This window comes from Hyperolius riggenbachi, chromosome 4 (assembly GCF_040937935.1).
Source record: "Hyperolius riggenbachi isolate aHypRig1 chromosome 4, aHypRig1.pri, whole genome shotgun sequence".
NCBI classification, from domain to species: Eukaryota; Metazoa; Chordata; class Amphibia; order Anura; family Hyperoliidae; genus Hyperolius; species Hyperolius riggenbachi.
Genome location: NC_090649.1, coordinates 37,514,525 through 37,536,739, shown reverse-complemented (window position 1 = coordinate 37,536,739; position 22,215 = coordinate 37,514,525). Strand labels below are relative to the sequence as shown.

The 22,215-nt window shown below is 49.4% G+C and overlaps 1 protein-coding gene across 5 annotated transcripts in view; it reads left to right on the top strand.

Annotated features, from left to right (window-relative positions):
- The window catches only part of LOC137571170 (fucolectin-4-like), a 200,510-nt gene that overhangs the window by 78,012 nt on the left and 100,283 nt on the right, over positions 1-22,215 (top strand). For 4 of the 5 annotated variants that reach the window (XM_068279974.1, XM_068279973.1, XM_068279971.1 and 1 more), the window contains one exon: positions 6,445-6,486. The exons of the other annotated variant lie outside the window; for it this stretch is intronic. In XM_068279974.1, the coding sequence (XP_068136075.1) occupies positions 6,445-6,486 (42 nt within the window). The remainder of the gene's footprint in view (positions 1-6,444; positions 6,487-22,215) is intronic. 5 annotated transcript variants of the gene reach the window in all.

Below are 22,215 nucleotides of genomic sequence, written 5' to 3'. Positions count from 1 at the left end.
GCATCCGAAGTTGTAGATTATGTTATCTTATGTTTACTTAAATGTATCAAGTGAGGAATGTGACACATTCTCTGACTGTGGAGAAGCTGCTGGAGACAGAGATACACTGAAAGCATGTCTGCCTTCAATACATAATGAATAAAACCAGTTATTAATCAAATGCAAAGTGAGCACACAAAGCTAAAAACTGTACTTTTGGGAACCTATAATTTCTAAATGAATAATAATAGTTATGCACAAATGCAAATATGATAACCGTATGGCATATAAAAAGTAGGAAAACGTGTTTTTATTGAATTTTATGTCAGGGTTTTAAACCGCTTTAAGCAATTCCAACTATCCTGCTGATCATCTGCCTCTAATACCTTTAGCCATAGCCTCTGAACAAGCATGCAGATCAGATGGTAAAGCATGTTGGTGGAGACGCCCCAAAAATATATTAGTATTACAATTTTATAGTAATGATAAAAGGAAGTCTCTTAACCTCCAACAAAGACTCACATGGTGGAAAAAGGAGCCTTTATTAAAAGAGAAAACGGTTATACTGTAGACAACACATTTCACAGGACTCAGCCAGCTTCCTCAGGTCAATAAAACAGATAACCTAAAATCAAAATATTTGCTTTAACATTCTGTATAACATACCAACCATGTAGTCTATAATAAATTAATGGCATTATGCCCAATAATGGGCTCGAGTGTTAGCGGCGCAGTGAAAAGCCCATTATCGCATATAAAGTAGCTTTGCATGCACTAATAGTTGCGCTAAACTACATTGCGCCGAAAACGTTGCACTGCGCGCAAAGCAGTGATGCACATCCGAGCTCGGATATCCGAAATACTCGGATATCCTAGCTCTTTTTTCACTATTCGAGCTCGAATACCGAACTCGAATAGTATTAGCTATCCGGGCTGTGCTATCCGAGCGCATTCGGATAGCAATCAGCTATCAAGAGATATCCGAGCTATCCGAGCTCGAATACGGAGCTCGGATAGCGTCATCAGCGGGTGACGTCACCTCGAGTCCTCACAAGCGAATCAGAGGGCTCCCAGCCCTCTGACTGCAGCCAATCACAGAGGGGGAGCCTGGCCAAGCCCCCCTCTATAAATAGCAGGCGCCATGTTGCCTCACTCGTCCTTGCTTGTGACTTACTGTACTGAGAGAACTGCTCCAGCGCTTTTTGTCTGTGCAAGTGCATTTATTGTTCAAAACACCAAGCATTTTTACACTCCAACACTTGATATTCACCTGTATTGCTTTGTATTGTAGATAGATTGTATTTTAGGCAGTTTAGTTTGTGTGATTAGGGACTAGGGAGGGAAACTGTCACTGGTGCTGCTGCAGCTGCAGCAGCTAGGCCCTGTGCCTAAGCAAGGCAGCCTGCCCTGCTCTGTGCTCTAGTCTCTAGTTACCTGTGCTCTCACCTGTCCTGCTCTACTGTACTACTTCTGTGTTAGATAGATTATTGTACTATTTTGTAGTTAGCAAGGCCCAGCTTTACTGCTATACCTGTCCTGTATCTGCTCTCTGTAATCTAGTCACACCTGTTCTATTGTTTAGCTAGATTCTTCAATTATTTAGTTAGTACTGTAGTGTACTCTAGTCTGTGTATAGGGACCGTCCGTCACCGCGTTACCTAGGGTCTCAGTGTGCGCAGTGCACGTCTGTGCTGTGCGCACCCTCTCGTTAGTGCTACACCCGTCCTATTGTTCTTCTATTGTGTATTCGCTGAATTGTACTGAACTCTAGTCTATGTATAGGGACACCGTCAGTCAGCGTCAGCTAGGGTCTTTGTTTGCGCTCTGCGCACTCTCTCGTTAGCGCTACACCGATCTCTGCTGTGGAGTACACCTGTTCGTCACCTCACACATCCACCACCACCAGTCCCACCCCATTAAAGTACCCCACTTGTCCCACCTGCCTTTACATACATAACTTTTTTTTTTTCATTTGTATAATCTTAAAAATATACGATGTCTGGCACTGGCAGCCGCGGTTTGGGCAAGGGCAGCAAGGGCAGCAAGGGCATCGGCAAGAGAGGAGGTCACGGCAGCCGCGCCACCACCACCACCATGAGCAGTTCTGCGTCTGCACCAGTGGCTATTCCGCCATTAGCCACTGGCCGTGACCGCCTTGGCCGCCCAACAGCTGGGAGTCACACTGCAGAGACACAGCAGCAGCAGTGTGTGGCGTAGATGTTCCTCCCACCGCCAGGTCGTAGCCGTCCTATTAAGGAGAAGGACGCAAACTCTGTGGTGGAACTGATGGTGGATGAGCAGGCCACCATTAGCTCTGGAACCGAGTCCTCCACCCCCGCCACCACTACTGTTCGCAAGAGCAGCAGCAGCTGCCCAGCACTGCCTGGGGAGGAGGAGGAGGAGTGCAGTTCTCCAGCCCCAGTGGGCAACACCAGCACCCTGTCACTCAGCACCTTCTTTACCCCAAACACAGCGAGGGTATTGAGTGATGTTGCGGCAGAATTTGAGGAGGAAGAAATGCTGATGGGCACTTTGGGGGATGATGCTTTGGACAGTCAGACAGTGGCGAGTGTCCATCAGCCCATGCATGCAGAAGGGGAGTTTGTGGGGTCATCCCAGCAGGACATGTTTGCGGAGGGGGAGGATGATGATGATGACAGGGTGAAGGACAGGGTGAAGGACAGAGACTGGGTGGAAGATCCTGGGGATGTCATCAGCTCTGAGGAGGAGGAGAATGCGGCTGCGGGCCTTTCTAGAAATCAGCATCGCAGACATGGGCAGGATCAGAAGTGGGTGTGGTATGCAGGCCACACAGCGTGCTGATCCGGAGAGTTCTGCCAGTGCCACCAGCTGCACCAAGAAACACCCCCCCCCCCCCAACCACCACAGGGACACCAGCGGCAGCAGCACCTTCGAGCCGAAGGGGGAACTTCACCTCCCCAATTTGGAATTTTTTCACCCTGCCATATGTGGATTGCAAGTATGCCACCTGCAACCAGTGCCGCCAGCAGCTCAGCAGAGGGAAGGAGCCCTCTGCGTACGGCACCACCTCTCTGGTGAACCATCTGGCAGGGAAACACTTTCATGAGCATGAGGAGTTCATGAAGTTGAAGGAACCTGGCAGTGGCAGTGGCAGACCCGCCACCACTGCGAAGCCGTCGGCAGCAGTCACCCGCCCTCCTCCACCTCCTCCTGCAGCACCAGCAGGAGTGCGTCAGAAACGCACTGCTCCTCCTCCCTCTGCAACTCCTGCCGCCGACACTGAGGCCTGTTCTGGCAGCCAGTCCTCAGTGGCCTCCTCTGCTCCCTCCAGTGATTCCCGTGCCAGCAAAAGGCATCGCCAGACCCTGCTCAGCGACACCTTCCAGGGGGTGGTCAGGGTTCTGCCTCCCAGCAGCCGTCGCGTGCGTCAGCTGAACGGCTTGCTGGCACAGGCCATGTGCTCCCAACTCCTGCCTTATTCCCTTCTGCAGGAGGGGAGCGACATGCGTACGCTCCTGATGTGTGCAGCCCCCGATTGGCCAATCCCCAGCCGACATTTTTTTGCACACACGGCCATCCCTGCACTTCACCGCTTTGTGATGGCAAATGTCGGGAGAGGGCTGGATCACGTGGTGGGTCAACGGGTCCACGTCACCATGGACTCGTGGAGCAGCCGGTTTGGGACAGGCCGCTATCTGTCCTTCACCGCGCATTGGGTCAGCTTGGTGGAAGGGGGTGAAGAGGGGGGAGCAGCATCGGGCACTGTCAGAGCAGCAGCAGCAGCAACAACGCAGTGGGTGGTGCCACCATGCAGGGTCAGCGGAACAGCAGCAGGTTCCTCTGATCCGCTTCCATCCTCCGGCACACCAGAAGGCTTTGAATCCACTGTCAGAATGTTATAAATAAATAGCTGGTCACAGTCACATAAGTGTCTGAGGGTTCGTTCTGCAGAGACTGGATATATCTTGGGGTCAGCTGGCACTTGGCAATTATAGCAGCCTTAATAGGTATAACCATCATTTTTTCTAGTGGTAGCTCCTCAAAAGTAAACAGCTAATTGTCATGGGGTTAGGTATCTTGCCAACTGCTCCTAGGGCAGGTGATACTGATTTTTAAGAGTGCCAATAGGCAAGGTATCCCAAAGATCCTAACAGAACCATGAAATTCAGAAATTAGTTGTAGCCACTCCCACCGTCTGCTCATATCACTATATACAGTGCTCAGCACTGGAGCTGAGGATTCCTCATGGACATGTGGGTAGGAAAGGGTGTGGCCACAGCTCATAAAGTCTTTCCCTTGCCACTAATACTCATAGGGATCCATTGTGACGTCAACCTTCAATACCTGATCCCTTTGACACAGATTACCATTCAGCCCTCAGGTCCTGAGGCTATTCTGAAAAGGAATCAACACTGCAGACAAAGTAACGTTTTGGAATGTTTGGTGAGTACACAAACAATGCAATTTCAATTGCATGTACAATCAATACAATATGCAATCTCGTATAGAGATCAGGTATGCTGCCACCAATTCACATTAGCATGCAAATATGCAATCCTAACCCTAGCTAGTCCTGTAGGAAAAGGGGTTATTTCAACCTCGAACGGATATAACAATATACAACAATTAAACTGTGATGGTAACGACCTCTCTGAAAGGCAGAATTGTTTGCATAGGATATTCAGAACAAGCACTTAGACAAACAATTTTTTTATCATTTAATCTACTGTATATATATATAAAGTTGGATGTGTGTGTATGTGCTGCGATCACTCAAAAATCCCTCAACCCATTCCAACTAAACTTGGTATACAGATCCCTTACTACCTGGGATGATAGGTTCTGGGGGTCTCACATCCCCACTGCACACCTGGGCGGAGCTACAAACAGCCAATCACATTTCAACCATGATGGAAAACATGTAAAGGTTGCCATTTTCACAGTAATAAAGTCAAAGTCTCCAAACTTTGCACAGTTGGTCACCTGATGACCGAGGTGAAAAATTTGGGGAAAGTGGGCGTAGCATAAAACAGCCAATCAAATTTCAGCAGTTAATTTTCAATTGGAAAATGTAAACTGCAGCCATTCTTAGACTGTTAACTGCAGGGTTTTCAAACTTGTAACACGAGGTCACTGGGTGACTAGGATTAAAATTCAGGAAAGTGAGCGGAGTCTACAACAGCCAATCAAAATGCACCTATTGATTTTCAAGGGAGACATTTCAATTGCTGCCGTTCTTGCACTGTTAATGCCAGAGGCCTCAAAGCTGGTACAGTAGGTCATTGGAGACTGGGATTCAAATTCAGAAAAGGGGCGGAGCCACAAACAGTCAATCAGATTTGTTTCATTTCAGTGGAAACATTTAAATAATTTATGTCAAGGACTCCAACCCTCAAACTTTTTGAGTGACTGTCTCAAAGTTGGAAAAAGTGAGTGGAGCCAACACCACCCAAATACATACCATGGCAATGCCGTGTCATCTGATACTTTTCTAATAAAATAAATGCATAAAAGATCACTTTACAATGACCACATTGATGTAGCATTGCACAATACAGAAAATGGGCAGGCACACAGAGAAACTGGCTGCAGGATGTGAGACACAAGTACCTCTATTACCACAACATCAGTGTGATCAAAGCATGCAAGTTCAGAACCTCAATGGATGCTCATAAGAAGAGAGAGTATTTGGCACTACTGACAAGTGTTTATTGCTGGTACATCAGATCATATCAATCTATCATGAGCATTATGAAATATACATCAAATGCTACTTACAGTATCATGCTCAGCAGTGAAGGGATGTCTGGGGTAGTGGTGGGCACCACAAGGTGTGCGGCCTGGTGACTGTTTCACTTGGGTAAGCTTCTTCCGAGGCTCTTATGTGCGCATTTATGTAGCATTGAACACATTGTTATAATAAAGTAATAGGAATAAAAAGTAAAAAAAACAACAGTTTAGGCTCTGTCATAATTTGCTGAAATAATGGATACCAAACATGCCGGGCTAACCAGATTTCCTGTCTAGGGGATTGATATCTCAGGCTGTGGACCAGCTAGAAGAATCGTTAACCTCTTCAAAGGTGTATTGGCCTTTATGTATTATTCACAGTGAGCTGCAGTTTGCTGCCACTATGCTACTTCAAAATATTCCACAAATGATGTCAAAATGCTGAATTAAATATAGAAGGGTGAATTAAAGGACATTTTAAAGGTGATCTCTTTAGTGACAGGACCTGCAGGAATGTTGACAGGTAATGTTTTATGATAGGCCTGTCTTCTGACTTTCTTATCTCAGATCTCTGAACATGGGATCTAGGATCTATAGATCTGGCAAGCAGGAGTAAGTAGGGGGTTTATTGCCCCTCTGGACTGGGGAAGTTTTACAACTCTGCATAGTTGGAAGTGTAAACACTTTCCTGACAAAACTTCTACAGGTAAATGTTATTTTCTAAGAAAATTCTACTTCTGTTTTCTTCTGCAGTTAACAACCTCATTGAGGAAATGTCACATGTGAAGACTGGGGGTAAGTAAAGCCTCTGTTCCCATCTCACCACTTCTGCATTCCAGCTATCATATTCAGAAAGAAAACCGGTATTGTCACACTTTACATGTAGTGGTTGTTAAGTTATATTTTCTTCTTCACATTAAATGTTTATTCAGGGTGCTTTCACACTTGTGCAGTGATCTAATGGCATGGCAGCCTGCGGTGAGATCACTGCACCACATGAGTCAGTAGTTTAAATGACCCTGCAACAGACTGCATTGACAGGGTAATGTGCATAGGCCTACTCTCCTTCCACCTCCTGGAAAGAAAGTATGTCACTGGAATTTCCATCAGTCCATGCAGATATAGTGGTGCTCATCACAGTGTTTGGAATCTGTGATCAGGCTGCGATCATGGATTCCAATCACTGCTTCAGCTGGTGTTACTTGGATTCTACCTGTGATCGTGACTCGGAATTCATGACTGGGTGAATTTACGTCACTGGGCCAATCAGAAGCCCCCAGCATAGGCCCTAGCAACCAGTCATAGGAGGAGAGGTTCTGCCCTCCCCTCCTGTATATAAAACAGCAGCCATTTCAAGTCCCTGCTAGACTCTGTGGTACGGAGTGCATCTCCAGGCCATATCTCCAGGCATATACAGCATTTTAACTCATTTTATTGCTCTATTAGTGTTTTTGATAGGGGTGGGACGACGAATCCTGCGAATCCACGAATCCCTCGAATATTAGGAAATATTCGACATTCGTGGATTCGAATCCCGACGCCATTTTACACTATACTAATCCGCCGAATCCCGACACCGCATCGCCGCGCATCCGCCACTCGCACTCGTCCTCCTCCGACCTCCCCTGACCCCCCCCCCCCCGCTACCTATACTGAAGGTCCCTTTACCTACCTACCTACCTACCTAAAGGCCCCTATACCTACCTACCTACATACCTATACTTAAGGCCCTATACCCTGCTACCTATACTGAAGGTCCCTTTACCTACCTACCTACCTACACTGAAGGCACATGTACCTTACTACCTATACTGAAGGCCCCTATACCTAGCTACCTACCTATACTGAAGGCACATATACCCTGCTACCTATACTGACGGCACATATACCCTGCTACCTATACTGAAGGCCCCTATACCTAGTTACCTACCAATACTGAAAGCACATGTATTGTGCTACCTATACTGAAGGCCCCTATACCTTGCTACCAATACTGAAGGCACATGTACCTTGCTACCGATACTGAAGGCCTCTATACCCTGCTACCTACCTATACTGAAGGCCCATATACCCTGCTACCTATACTGAAGGCCCATATACCCTGCTACCTATACTGGAGACCCATATACCCTGCTACCTATACTGAAGGCCCATATACCCTGCTACCTATACTAAAGGCCCATATTCCCTGACACCTATACTGAAGGCCCATATACCCTGCTACCTATACTGAAGGCCCATATACCCTGCTACCTATACTGAAGGCCCATATACCTTGCTACCTATACTGCAGGCCCCTATACCCTGCTACCTATACTGAAGGCCCATATACCCTGCTACCTATACTGAAGGCCCATATACCCTGCTACCTATGCTTAGGGCCCCTATACCTTGCTACCTATACTGAAAGCTACCAATATTGAAGGCACCCATACCTAGCTAGCTATACTGAAGGCACCTTTACCTCGCTACCTATGCCTGGGTACCTATACTGCGGGCAACTATACCACGGATCGCACAATTTTTATGTGTAGGATTCGTTAGATTCGGGATTCGAAAGGTTCGAGATATTCGAGAACCTTTTTAGATTCGGATCCGGATTCGGAGTCGAAGAAATTGTGGATTCGTCCCATCCCTAGTTTTTGATATTTGTATTTAGCTAGCCAGCCAGTGATTAACTTAAGTTAGTTGTAATCAGTGTAGTCATCAGTGACAGTGTACTGTGCTAGTGTGCAGTACTGTGCTTATTGCAGGCAGGCATGTGTTCACTGATTTTAGTGCTCTATTACTGTATTTGATACTTGTATTTAGCTAGCCAGCCACTGATTATCTGAAGTTAGTTGTAGTCACTCATTGTAGTCAGTGACAGTGTACTGTGTCAATGTGCAGTTACTGTGCTGTGCATAGGGTAGGCAGGTATGTGTTCACTGATTTTATTGCTCTATTACTGTATTTGATACTTGTATTTAGCTAGCCAGTGTGAGAGATCGCGGAAAAGCCGCCGCGAGTACTACTGAGCAGGCGGCTGATTCCGCGTCCAGCGCGGCGGTTTGCACGCAGCAGCGTGCAGCTGGTGTGGCTGAGCCTGTTAGTTCACACAGGTTTAGGGCTACGCGTGCGCGCGCCAGAAGTCAGGACCTTTATGCCAGCAGGAGATGTGTCAGCTGATCAGGATGATCAGCTGATTCCTGCTGGACTCCTGATTGGCTGAGTGGTTTGGGCGGGGCGGCAGAGTCCTGCAACTATATATACAGCTTGCTTGTCTGTTGCTGGTTGTCTGCCGTTGCGATCACTACGTGGAAGCACTCAGACCTTTAGTCAGATCCTACAGTGTGTTAGAACCAGGTGGCCCTGGGAATTCACACTTAGCCAGTTACTTGTACTGTTAATCTGTGTTATTATTCAGACTAGTTCCAGGGTGCTGAGACCAAGGCCCTCACACTCAGTCTAGGCATTGTTTGATATCTGTTATGACTTATTGCTTTCCTGACTACTCCTCTGTCTTCTGATTCGGTACCTCGCATATCTGATATACCGTTGCCAGACCCTGCTTGCCTTGGATACCGAATCCGCCTTCTGTCTTTGTACTTTATCTGTCATCTCTGTTGCTGAACCTCTGCTTGTCTGACCATTCTCCCTTCAGTGAAACGTCTCCCACTGGAGGGTTATCTCTGAGGCTTGCCCCAAGCAGACGATTACTGCTAGGGGTCGAGATTCCTCACTCTGCCTGGTTAGAGGATCTCACGCACGGGGTTCCCATTCAGAGGTAACCACACCTCTGAGGAATCGCCGTGAGGTGCATATTTCCACACTTCTGTGATTTATATTACTGTCTTTATTGTGTTCCTTTACTGGTGCCCAGAGGTTAGCAATATATCGGATTATCGGTGATACTGCAGATCACCAATAATCGGGTATATATCTGCATTCTTGGTGATACTGCAGATCGCCAGTAATCAGATTCTCTCTGCGTGCTGATACCAATCGTTACAGAACGGCAGACTCAACCCAAATGGACGCACTCTGCAGCCGTCTCGATGCACTCACCACTACGGTGGAAAATCACAACCGAGTGCTGGACAGTCACCAGACTCAAATCAACGCTTTGTCTGGGACTGTACAAGTTTATCAGACGGCTGTGGATACCGTGCGATCTCCTCCTAGCACAGACATACGTATGTCTGTACCTGAAAGGTTTTCTGGCCACAGATCTGACTTTCGAAACTTTAAAAACCGAGTGTTGTCATACTTTGAGTTGAGATCTAGTACTTCAGGAACTGTAGCTCAGAGAATTACGTTTATCAAGACACTATTGTCAGGAGATTCCCAGACTTGGGCATATAGGGCTCGATTCAAAAGCGGTGCTAACCCAGTTAAAGACTTTAGACGTGATAACCATTGCACCACGCTGGTGAAAAGCCAGTTTAGGCGTGATAAGTTTAGGTGTGATAAGTTTAGGTGTGATAAGTTTAGGCATGCTAAGTTTAGATAAGTGTAGATAGCGTGCAAAGTCCCGCACGCAAAGCAGCGCTATTAAACTCTATGTGAAGTGCACCAGACTTTGCTAGCGCAAAACTTTTGATCAGCTGTGCATTGCGGTGTCAACGCAGTTGGTGCTTAAACTTATCATGCCTAAACTTATCACACCTAAACTTATCATGCCTAAACTTATCACACCTAAACTTATCACACCTAAACTTATCATGCCTAAACTGAGTTTAGGCATGATAAAGGGCTTTTCACCAGGGTGCTAACTGTTAGCACCGCTTTGTGAATCAGGCCCATAGTCTTCAGCCAGGTGAGGGCGCGTTAGACTCTAGTTGAGGCGTTCTTTGAAGCTATGGCCATAATTTACGATGATCCGGATATTTCCTCGACCGCAGAGCGGAAGCTCAAGACGTTGCGGCAGGGCAGAGATCCGGTCGAAAATTACGCAGCTGAGTTCAGAAAATGGGCAGTTTCAGCTAGATGGGACTCATTTGCATTATTAGACTGTTTTTTATCAGTGCTGTCAGACGCGGTCTCAGAGTTGATGTTGAGCCATCCTGAGCCCAAATCCCTCGATGAGGCCATTTCATTGGCCATCAGAATCGATCGTCGTGTACGATACCAAAGACAGACCCGGGGTAGGAACAATGTGCGATACTTGACCTTTGCAGCGTCTCCTTCTGTTCCACCTCCACCTGCTTCACCTCCACCGGAACCAATGCAAATTGGTCGGTCAAGATTGTCTCGGGTGGAGCGGAGACGCAGAGAAACAGAGCAGCTCTGTCTGTACTGTGCAGAGGGGGGTCATAAAGTGTAGAATTGTCCCAAGAAGTCGGGAAACGCTGCCGCCTAGGTGTAGTCGGAGGTAATACCCTAGGCGCGCAGTCATTACCTCTAGATGATAAACGTTTCCTTCTCCCTTGCACTATATCCTGGCAGGATAAGACTGAGACTACTGAGGCCTTCATAGATTCTGGCTCAGCAGCTAATTTTATGGATTATGAATTTGCTAAAAAATTGGGGATCCCGATCTCCCCATTAAAAGAACAGATTCGGGTCACTGCAGTGGACGATTCTCCTCTGCAGAGTAATCACCCTCTCTCAGACCCCAGATTTGGGGGTCACAATAGGGGTGTTACATAGGGAAAGTTTATCATTTTTTGTGTTACGAATGGCAACCTCCACAATCATACTTGGCATGCCATGGTTACAGATTCACTCGCCTCAGATTAATTGGGCTACTGGTCAGCTAACGAGCTGGTCTAACCATTGCCACCATCAGTGTCTAGTGAAAGTAACCTTTGGTAAAACCAATATTCATATGGAGGGTTTGCCAGATCAGTATTCAGAGTTTTCGGACGTGTTTTGTCCCAAGGCAGCTGATAAACTTCCTCCACACCGTCCTTTTGATTGCCCCATTGAGCTCAGGTCTGGTTGTATGCCCCCTAGAGGTCACCTCTATAATCTGTCTGGACCAGAGAAATTGGCCATGCAGGAATACATACGCGAGAACTTAGCTAAAGGTTTTATTCACCCTTCTCGGTCCCCGGCAGGGGCAGGGTTCTTTTTTGTGAAGAAGAAGGATGGAGGCCTCCGTCCATGCATTGATTATCGGGGCCTAAATAAAATCACAGTAAAAAATCGTTATCCTCTGCCTTTAATAGATGATTTGTTTACTCAGGTCACCAATGCTAAGATTTTCTCGAAGCTGGATTTAAGGGGTGCATACAACCTTGTGTGAATCAGGGACGGTGACGAGTGGAAGACGGCCTTTAACACACCCGACGGGCACTACGAGTACCTGGTGATGCCCTTCGGGTTGTGTAATGCCCCGCCCATCTTCCAAGAACTAATCAATAAAGTCTTCAGAGAGGTATTGGAAAGATCCGTCTGGGTATACCTAGACGATATACTAATCTTCTCGTCCAGCCTCTCTGAGCACAGAAAACACGTTGAGTTCGTGTTACGGAAGTTGAGACAGAATATGCTCTACGCTAAGCTAGAGAAGTGCATTTTCGAGGTACCATCTGTCGCTTTTCTGGGCTACATTATCTCAACCTCCGGTCTCTCCATGGACCCTGGGAAAGTCTCAGCGGTGCTGGAGTGGCCTCAACATGTGGGTCTAAAGGCACTCCAGAGGTTCCTAGGGTTCGCTAATTACTACAGAAGGTTCATAAAGGGGTACTCTACGGTGATCTCACCTCTCACCAGTCTCACAAAGAAAGGGGCAGATACTCACCACTGGTCCCCTGAGGCCCACGCTGCTTTCTCTACGCTAAAGAAATTGTTCTGTACTGCACCATTTTGAGACATGTTGACACCACCTTCCCCTTTATCGTGGAGGTAGATGCCTCAGAAGTAGGGGTAGGGGCTGTGCTGTCTCAGCGTTCTGGGTTGCAGGGAAAGCTACACCCCTGTGCCTATTTTTCACGTAGGTTTCCACCCGCTGAGAAAAACTACGATATAGGCAATAGGGAACTTCTAGCCATTAAATTGGCCTTCGAGGAATGGTGACATTGGCTAGAGGGTGCAGAACATACCATTACTGTCTATACTGACCACAAGAACTTGGAGTACATTGAGGGCGCTAAGAGACTTAGCCCCCGACAGGCTCGGCGGTCATTGTTCTTCTCGAGATTCAGATTTGTAATCATGTACACCCCTGGTAGTAAAAACATCAAACTGATGCTTTGTCCAGATGTTTTGAGCCCGAGACAGCACAGCCCTCAGACCCAGAAACCATTCTGCCGCAGAAAGTGGTTCTGGCCGCCACTGAGACCTGGAGGGACTGGACTAAAATGTTGAGTCCATTCCAACAGGATGTACCTGAGGTAAAGCCTGAAGGGGTCATGTTTGTACCACTGCCTTTTCGTCTACAAATATTGCAGTTGTTTCATTCTCACAAGAATGCTGGGCATGCTGGAGCCACCAGAACCCAAGACCTCGTAGCTAGATGTGCCTGGTGGCCTTCATTGGCAACTAACTGCAAAGAGTATGTAAGAGAATGTGCAGTGAGTGCAAGAAGCAAACCCTCCCGTCAGGCACCTGTTGGGACATTACAACCACTGCCAGTCCCGAAGGAACCATGGACTCACCTGTCCATGGATTTTGTGGGCGAACTCCCTAGGTCTGAAGGCATGACGGTCATTTGGGTGGTAGTCGATCGTTTTAGCAAGATGGCCCATTTTGTCCCCCTGAAAGGACTACCCTCGGCCTAGTAGTTAGCCGATCTTTTCGTCCAGCATATTTTCCGGCTGCATGGCATTCCAGAAAATATACTGTCAGATCGGGGAGTCCAATTTGTTTCTAAGTTCTAGAGGGCATTCTGCCAGCAGTTAGACATGGAGCTATCTTTCTCATCAGGCTACTACCCACAGACCAATGGCCAGACCGAGAGAACCAATCAGTCTCTGGAACAGTTTCTGAGATGTTATGTGGCAAACGTTCAAACTGACTGGGTCAAATTCCTGCCATTTGCAGAATTTGCACACAACAACTTGAAGAGCTCCTCCTCAGGTTTTTCTCCATTCCAGGTGGTAACAGGAAGGTCACCTAAGTTCACCCCATTACCAGTGGCTGCCACCCCGTTTCCAGCCCTGGAAGATTGGCAGAGGTCCTTGAAGCAGATTTGGGGAATGGTAGAACAAAATCTGAGGAGGGCTTTTCAGAGTCAGAAGAAACAGGCTGATAAGAGACGTTCCATAGAATGGGAGTTCCTTCCTGGTGACTTGGTTTGGGTGTTCACACGACATTTGGCTCTGAAGCAACTGTCACTTATGCCATCGATCTCCCTACCAGCAAGCGAGGTGTGAGATCGTTCCATGTGTCCTTGCTCAAGCCGGCAGTGCACGTGGATTCCGCTCCCCCCCCCCTGTGTTGATTGATGACCAACCCGAATATGAAATTGAGAAAATTCTAGACTCCCGGCTTGTGCAGAACTCCGTGCAGTATTTAGTGCATTGGAAAGGGTATGGCATTGAGGAGAGAACTTGGGTGCCAGAATGCCGCATGCACGCAGAGGAGTTGAAAAAGGAGTTTCATAACTTACATCCTGAGAAACCTGGTAGGAGATGTCCGGAATTCACTCCTCGGGGGGGTACTGTGAGAGATCGCGGAAAAGCCGCCGCGAGTACTACTGAGCAGGTGGCTTATTCCACGTCCAGTGCGGCGGTTTGCATGCGGAAGCGTGTGTCTGGCGGCAGAGTGGAACGCGGAAAAGCCGTCGCATGCAACAACAGTCAGGCGGCTGATTCCGCGTCCAGCGTGGCAGTTTGCACGCAGCAGAGTGCAGCTGGTGTGGCTGAGCCTGTTAGTTCACACAGGTTTAGGGCTACGCGTGCGCGCGCCAGAAGTCAGGACCTTTATGCCAGCAGGAGATGTGTCAGCTGATCAGGATGATCAGCTGATTCCTGCTGGACTCCTGATTGGCTGAGTGGTTCGGGCGGGGCGGCAGAGTCCTGCAACTATATATACAGCTTGCTTGTCAGTTGCTGGTTGTCTGCCGTTGCGATCACTACGTGGAAGCACTCAGACCTTTAGTCAGATCCTACAGTGTGTTAGAACCAGGTGGCCCTGGGAATTCACACTTAGCCAGTTACTTGTACTGTTAATCGGTGTTATTATTCAGACTAGTTCCAGGGTGCTGAGACCAAGGACCTCGCACTCAGTCTAGGCATTGTTTGATATCTGTTATGACTTATTGCTTTCCTGACTACTCCTCTGTCTTCTGATTCGGTACCTCGCATATCTGATATACCGTTGCCAGACCCTGCTTGCCTTGGATACCGATTCAGCCTTCTGTCTTTGTACTTTATCTGTCATCTCTGTTGCTGAACCTCTGCTTGTCTGACCATTCTCCCTTCAGTGGAACGTCTCCCACTGGAGGGTTATCTCTGAGGCTTGCCTCTCCGAGACGACTGCCCCAAGCAGACGATTACTGCTAGGGGTCGAGATTCCTCACTCTGCCTGGTTAGAGGATCTCACGCACCGGGTTCCCATTCAGAGGTAACCACACCTCTGAGGAATTGCCGTGTGGTGGATATTTCCACACTTCTGTGATTTATATTACTGTCTTTATTGTGTTCCTTTGCTGGTGCCCAGAGGTTAGCAATATATCGGATTATCGGTGATACTGCAGATCACCAATAATCGGGTATATATCTGCATTCTTGGTGATACTGCAGATCGCCAATAATCAGATTCTCTCTGCGTGCTGATACCGATCGTTACAGCCAGCCAGTGATTAACTTAAATTAGTTATAGTCACTCAGTGTAGTCACTGACAGTGTACTGTGCCAGTGTACAGTTACGGTGCTGTGTGTAGTGCAGACAGGCAGTTGTTTATTGATTTTAGTGCTCTATTACTGTATTTGATACTTGTATTTAGCTAGCTAGATTGTGATTAACTTAAGTTAACTGTAGTCACTCAGTGTAGTCAGTGACATTGTACTGTGTCAGCGTGCAGTTACTGTGCTGTGCGTGGTGCAGGCAGGCAGGTGTTCACTGATTTTAGTGCTCTATTACTGTATTTGATGCATGTATTTAGCTAGCTAGCCATTGATTAACTTATAATCCTTAAGGTCACACCCTTTTGCGACCTTATAGGTGCACCGGGTGCGCCGTTATTGTTGCACTGCAGTGATAGAGGACTTTTCAAAAGCGTGCTAACAGTTAGCACCGCTTTCTGAATCAAGCCCTAAGTTTAGTCAGTGACAATGTACTATGCCAGCATGCAGTTACTATGCTGTGCATAGTGCAGGCAGGCACGTGTTCACTGATTTTACTGTTCTATTACTGTATTTGATACTTGTATTTAGCTAGCCAGTCACTGATTAACTTAACCTCCTTGGCGGTAAGCCCGAGTCTGGCTCGAGGCGGAAATCTGTAGCTCAGAGTGGTAATCCCGAGTTGGATCCATAGATGGTGTGTAATGTGCAGGCCTGCCACAGATCTATCTAGCGGTATGACTTTTAGGGTCTAAAAGCTGGTGAAAAAATTGTGCTGCTTTAAAAATCTGGAAGTAATCATACCGCCAGGGAGGTTAAGTTAGTTGTAGTCACTCAGTGTAGTCAGTGACAGTGTACTGTGCCAGCGTGCAGTTACTGAGTGCTGTGCGTAGTGCAGGCAGGTGCGTGTTCACTGATTTTAGTGCTCTATTACTGTATTTGATACATGTATTTGTATTGCATTTGTAGATAGGTCTTTTGAGTACTTGCACCATTGGGGCTTGTGTTGTTTTTATTTTCTGCCTGTTAAAAAAAAAATCAATAAATAAAGCCACCTGTTATATTCTGTCTGTTGCCACACACATATAATTGACAGTAAAAAGCAGCACACTTTCCACCCTCAAATATGGAGTATAGAGAATGTCTGCCAGGCGCTGAGGAAGGAGAGGAAGTGCCGTCACCACCGCCGCATCTGAGACTGGTCCACCACCAGCAAGAGGGCGCTCAGCTGTAGGGGATGGAGCAGAGAGGCATCCAGCAGCAGCACAGCGGCTGCCGTTGGCACCCATTTTGAGCATTTTGGGTTGCTGTGTGGCCATTCAGGAGAGGCAGGCAGAGGCAGTGGTGGAGATGCTGGCGGAGCAGCAGCCCATTTCTTGTTCCCAGACCTCCGCTGTGACCAGCACTCCCAGAAGCAGCAGCAGGCAAGCCCCCTCCCACCCCGCTTGCTGTGACATCCACCCCAGCAGCCAGTGATGATAAGCCATCCCTGAATGAGAGCGTTCTGGCAGTCTGGGAGCATCTTGATGGCTGCCTTTGAGGAGATTATGGGGCCTGATGTGGAGGAGGTTGGGCTCAGGCCAGCACAACCAGATTTTGAGGATGAGGAGGGATCTGTGTCTGGGGATTTTGGGGTGGAAGAGGTGGTGGTGGTGGTGGGGGGGGGGGGGGGTCAGGAGATGAGCTGTTTCCTGATGACAAGGATGATTGGCAGGACGGTCCTTATGTGCCTGAGGTCTCCGAAGGAAGCTTGGAGGAGGATAAGGCACAGGAGCATAGACAATTTGCATCGCCACATATCAAGCAGGGGCAGGTCTAGCAGTGGGCGTGGAATAAAGCCTGCTGCTTCAGCCAGCACCAACATCAGCAGCAGCACCACCATCATGCAACCCCCAACCAGAGGGAGAGCTGCCGCACTCTCTTTGCACCGTAGGGGGGTGTTTACATAACAAATATGGAATTCTTTCCATTTGGCCACCTTGGATGCAAGCTATGCAGTGTGTAACTCCTTCAAAAAAACCTTAAGCCGAGGGCGCAACACAGCCAAGATGGGTACCTCATCCCTCCAGACCCACCTGAGGAGCCAGTACCAGAATGATTTTTCAGAGTTTAAGAGACTGAAGCATCAGGAAGGGGGGCATTCAGGAGCAGGGGCATGGTGTCTGACTACATGGGTCATTCAGCTGGCTTGACACCACCTGGACCCCATGGAGTACTGGGTCAGGAGACTGGAGATCTGGAGGGAGCTAGCCCAGTACGCCCTGGAATTTCTGTCCTGCCCCCCTTCCAGTGTCCTCTCCGAGAGATGCTTCAGTGTGGCCGGTGGCATGGTCACCGAGAAGCACTCTCGACTGTTCACTGACACTGTTCCTGGCACCTGCTGTCAACTACAGGAGGAAATGAAGTGATGGGGAATCTAATTATGCCTGCCTTTCCTATGCAAGTTAGAACCTACTCCTAATTGGCCTGGTTTATTTAATTTTTTGCTGTGGTGCCACCCGTCATGTCCCATGGCCTCATATGCTGCTGCTGACACACACTGCTCCTCCTGCTGCAGAATTTATCTACTGAAGTCTGTGTTGCCACCTCCAGGGTCCATGGATGCTTACATTTTTGGGTAGAAGTATCATGCTGTGGTACCGCTGTGGATGTGCCATGGTCTTCTGTGCTGCCGCTGGCTGCATAGTCCCTTCTACTGCTCTACTGATGTTGTAATTCCTTTCTGCAGTCTGTGTTCCCACCGCCAAGTGTTCCCACAGGGTCCATGGATGCTTACATTTTTGGGCAGAATTATCATACTGTGGTACCACCAGTGAGGTGCCATGGTCTTCTGTGCTGCTGCTGAGTGCTTAGTGCTCCTGTTGCTTCCACTGATTTTGCAATTCACTACTGCAGTCTGTGTTCCCACCGCCAAGGTCCACGGCTGCTTACATTTTTGGGCAGAATTATCATGCTGTGGTACCACCAGTGAGGTGCCATGATCTTCTGTGCTGCCACTGACTGTTTAGTCCTCCTACTGCTTCCGCTGATGTTGTAATTCATTACTGGAGTCTGTGTTCCCACCTCGAGGGTCATTGGATGCTTACATTTTTGGGGCAGAATTTTTATGCTTTGGTACCACCAATGAGGTGCCATGGTCTTCTGTGCTGATGCTGACTGCTTAGTCCTCCTTCTGCTGCCACTGATGTTGCATTTCACTACTGCAGTCTGTGTTTCCACTGCCAAGGTCCACAGATGCTTATGTGTCATGCCCTTTTGTGCTGCTGCTGCTGAGTGCTTTGTCCTCCTCCTGCTGCCGCTGATGTTGGATCTTACTACTAAAGTCTGTGTATCCACTGCTAGGGTCCATGATGTTTACTTTTTTGGGGCAGAATTATCACGATGAGGTACCAACAGTGAGGTGCCATGTCCTTTTGTGCTGCTTCTGAGTGCTTATTCCTCCTCCTGCTGCCGCTGATGTTGTATTGCTGACTGCTTGTATTTCACTACTAAAGTCTGTGTATCCACGGATGCTGTCATATTTGGGCAGCATTTTCATGCTGGGGTACCACCAGTTAGGTGCATGCCACTCTGTGCTGCTGCTGAGTGCTTAGACCTCCTCCTGCTGCTGCTGATGTTGTATTGCTGACTGCTTAGTCTTCCGGCTGCTTCCGCTGATGTTGTAATTCCCTACCATAGTCTGTGTTCCCATCTCCAGGGCAGTGGCGGCGCTTCCGAGAACTTCCGACCTTACTGGCTGCACACAAGGAAGGTGCCGAGCCTGGGAAGAGGGCCTGGGCTGGCGCTAGCTGTGTCACTCACCCACCCACCAGAAATCAGTCACCGCCCCCCAGCCCGGGTGCTGGCTCAGCCACGCAGAGCGGCCCGCCCCGCAAGGGTACGTTGTGTGTTGCCATATAAATGTGTGTCACGTGACGACGTCCAGCGTCACGTGACACATGCAGTGCACTCTATTCGCCTGCCCGTGCAGCTAGTTGCCGCCATCCGCCGACAGCCAGTCTCCACTCTCCAGCACTCAGTCACACCCAGTGACCCAGGCACCCGCGATGGCCAGCACTGCGCACAGCCAGGACTGGAGGCTGGAGCCGAGCCACTGCCAGTAGCCAGCCCAGAGCTCAGCACAGCAGCCAGCAGGACTCGGAACTCCGACAAGGCAGCTCAAGGTGGGTCATGGGTGGGTGTCCTGTCCTGTCCACTCCAGCCAGCCAACTGCCAAATTTTTTTTTTGCACCAGGCAGCCACCCAGGCCTGAGCTGCCCTCCTGAGGCTAAGCTGAGCCCAGCACGGCACACCCCCATCCACCAGGCCTGACTCTGAGCACCCATTTGGGGGGCCCCAGCCCACCCACCACCAGCCAGACCTGAGGCCTTCCCACCACCAGCCAGCCCTGAGCTGCCCTGGGGCCCCCAGCCCACCACCACCACCACCTGCCAGGCCTGAGCTGCCCTGAGGTGCCCCAGCCACCACCACCAGCCAGCCCTGAGCTGTCCTGGGGCCCCCAGCCCACCACCACCACCTGCCAGGTCTGAGGTGCACCAGCCCACCACCATCAGCCAGGCCTGAGCTGCCCTGGGGCCCCCAGCCCACCAGCCAGGTCTGAGCTGCCCAGAGGTGCCCCAGCCCACCACCACCTGCCAGGCCTGAGCTGCCCTGAGGTGCCCCAGCCCACCACCACCTGTCAGGCCTGAGGTGCCCCAGCCCACCACCACCAGCCAGGCCTGAGGCCTTCCCACCACCAGCCAGGCCTGAGCTGCCCTGGGGCCCCCAGTCCACCACCACCACCTGCCAGGCCTGAGGTGCCCCAGCCCACCATCACCAGCCAGCCCTGAGCTGCCCTGGGGCCCCCAGCCCACCACCACCACCTGCCAGGCCTAAGGTGCCCCAGCCCACCACCACCAGCCAGGCCTGAGCTGCCCTGGGGCCCCCAGCCCACCAGCCAGGCCTGAGCTGCCCTGAGGTGCCCCAGCCCACCACCACCTGTCAGGCCTGAGGTGCCCCAGCCCACCACCACCAGCCAGGCCTGAGGCCTTCCCCCCACCTGCCAGGCCTGAGCTACCCTGGGGCCCCCAGCCCACCACCATCACCAGCCAGGCCTGAGCTGCCCTGAGGTGCCCCAGCCCACCACCACCAGCCAGGCCTGAGCTGCCCTGGGGCTGGGGCCCCCAGCCCACTACCACCACCAGCCAGGCCTGAGCTGCCCCAGCCCACCACCACCAGCCAGGCCTGAGCTGCCCTGAGGTTCCCCAGCCCACCACCACCAGCCAGGCCTGAGGTGCCCAAGCCCATCACCACCAGCCAGGCCTGAGGCCTTCCCACCACCAACCAGGCCTGAGGCCTCATGCCCACCACCAGCCAGGCCTGAGGTGCCCTGGGGGCCCCAGCCCACCATCACTAGCCTGACTACATTTACTGGGGACATCTATACACCTGGCTACCTGGGAACACTGGCTGTATGTCATTATGTGCATTAACTGGTGAAATGCTGTCTCTCATTACATGCATTTACTGGGGAAATGCTGTCTGTCATTACGTGCATTTACTGGTGAAAAGCTGTCTCTTATGTGCATTTACTGGTGAAAGGCTGTCTGTCATTACGTGCATTTACTGGTGAAAAGCTGTCTCTTATGTGCATTTACTGGTGAAAGTCTGTGTCTCATTACGTGCATTTACTGGTGAAAAGCTGTCTCTTATGTGCATTTACTGGTGAAACGCTGTCTGTCATTACGTGCATTTACTGTTGAAAAGCTATCTCTTATGTGCATTTACTGGTGAAAGGCTGTGTCTCATTACGTGCACTTACTGGTGAAAAGCTGTCTCTTATGTGCATTTACTGGTAAAACGCTGTCTGTCATTACGTGCATTTACTGGTGAAAAGCTATCTCTTATGTGCATTTACTGGTGAAAGGCTGTGTCTCATTACGTGCATTTATTAGTGAAAAGCTGTCTCTTATGTGCATTTACTGGTGAAACGCTGTCTGTCATTACGTGCATTTACTGGTGAAACGCTGTCTGTCATTATGTGCATTTGCTTCATAATTTTTTTTATGTAACTACATTAGCTGGTACAACTACATTACAGTTAGCCCCGCCCACATGACATAATGACCACGCCCCCTTTTCTCACCACGGCATGCTTAGCGCACCGCAAATTCCCCCCGTAAGCCCCACCTGCCAGCCCTTGTGCCCCCTTTGAGCCCCCCCAAAAATCTGAAGCTGGAGCCGCCACTGCTCCAGGGTCAACGGATGCTTACATTTTTGGGCAGAATTATCATGCTATTGTAATACCATTGAGGTGCCATGGTCCTCTGTGCTGCAGCTGACTGCTTAGTCCTCCTCCTGCTGCTGCTGCATTTCACTACTGCAGTCTGTGTTCCCACTGCCAGGGTCCACAGATGCTTAGGTGCCATGCCCTTCTGTGCTGCTGCTGCTGCTGCTGCTGAGAGCTTTGTCCTCCTCCTGCTGCCGTTGATGTTGTATCTTACTACTAAAGTCTGTGTATCCACAGCTAGGATCCACAGATGTTTATTTTTTTGGGGGGGAGGCAGAATTATCATGATGAGGTACCACCAGTGAGGTCCTGTGTCCTTCTGTTCTGCTGCTGAGTGCTTAGTCCTCCTCTTGCTGCCACTGATGTTGTATTTCACTACTAAAGTCTGTGTATCCACCGCTAGGGTACACGGATGCTTTCATATTTGGGCGGCATTTTCATGCTGAAGTACCACCAGTTAGGTGCATACCATTGTGTGCTACTGCTGAGTGCTTAGACCTCCTCCTGCTGCCGCCGATGTTATATTTCACTACTAAAGTCTGT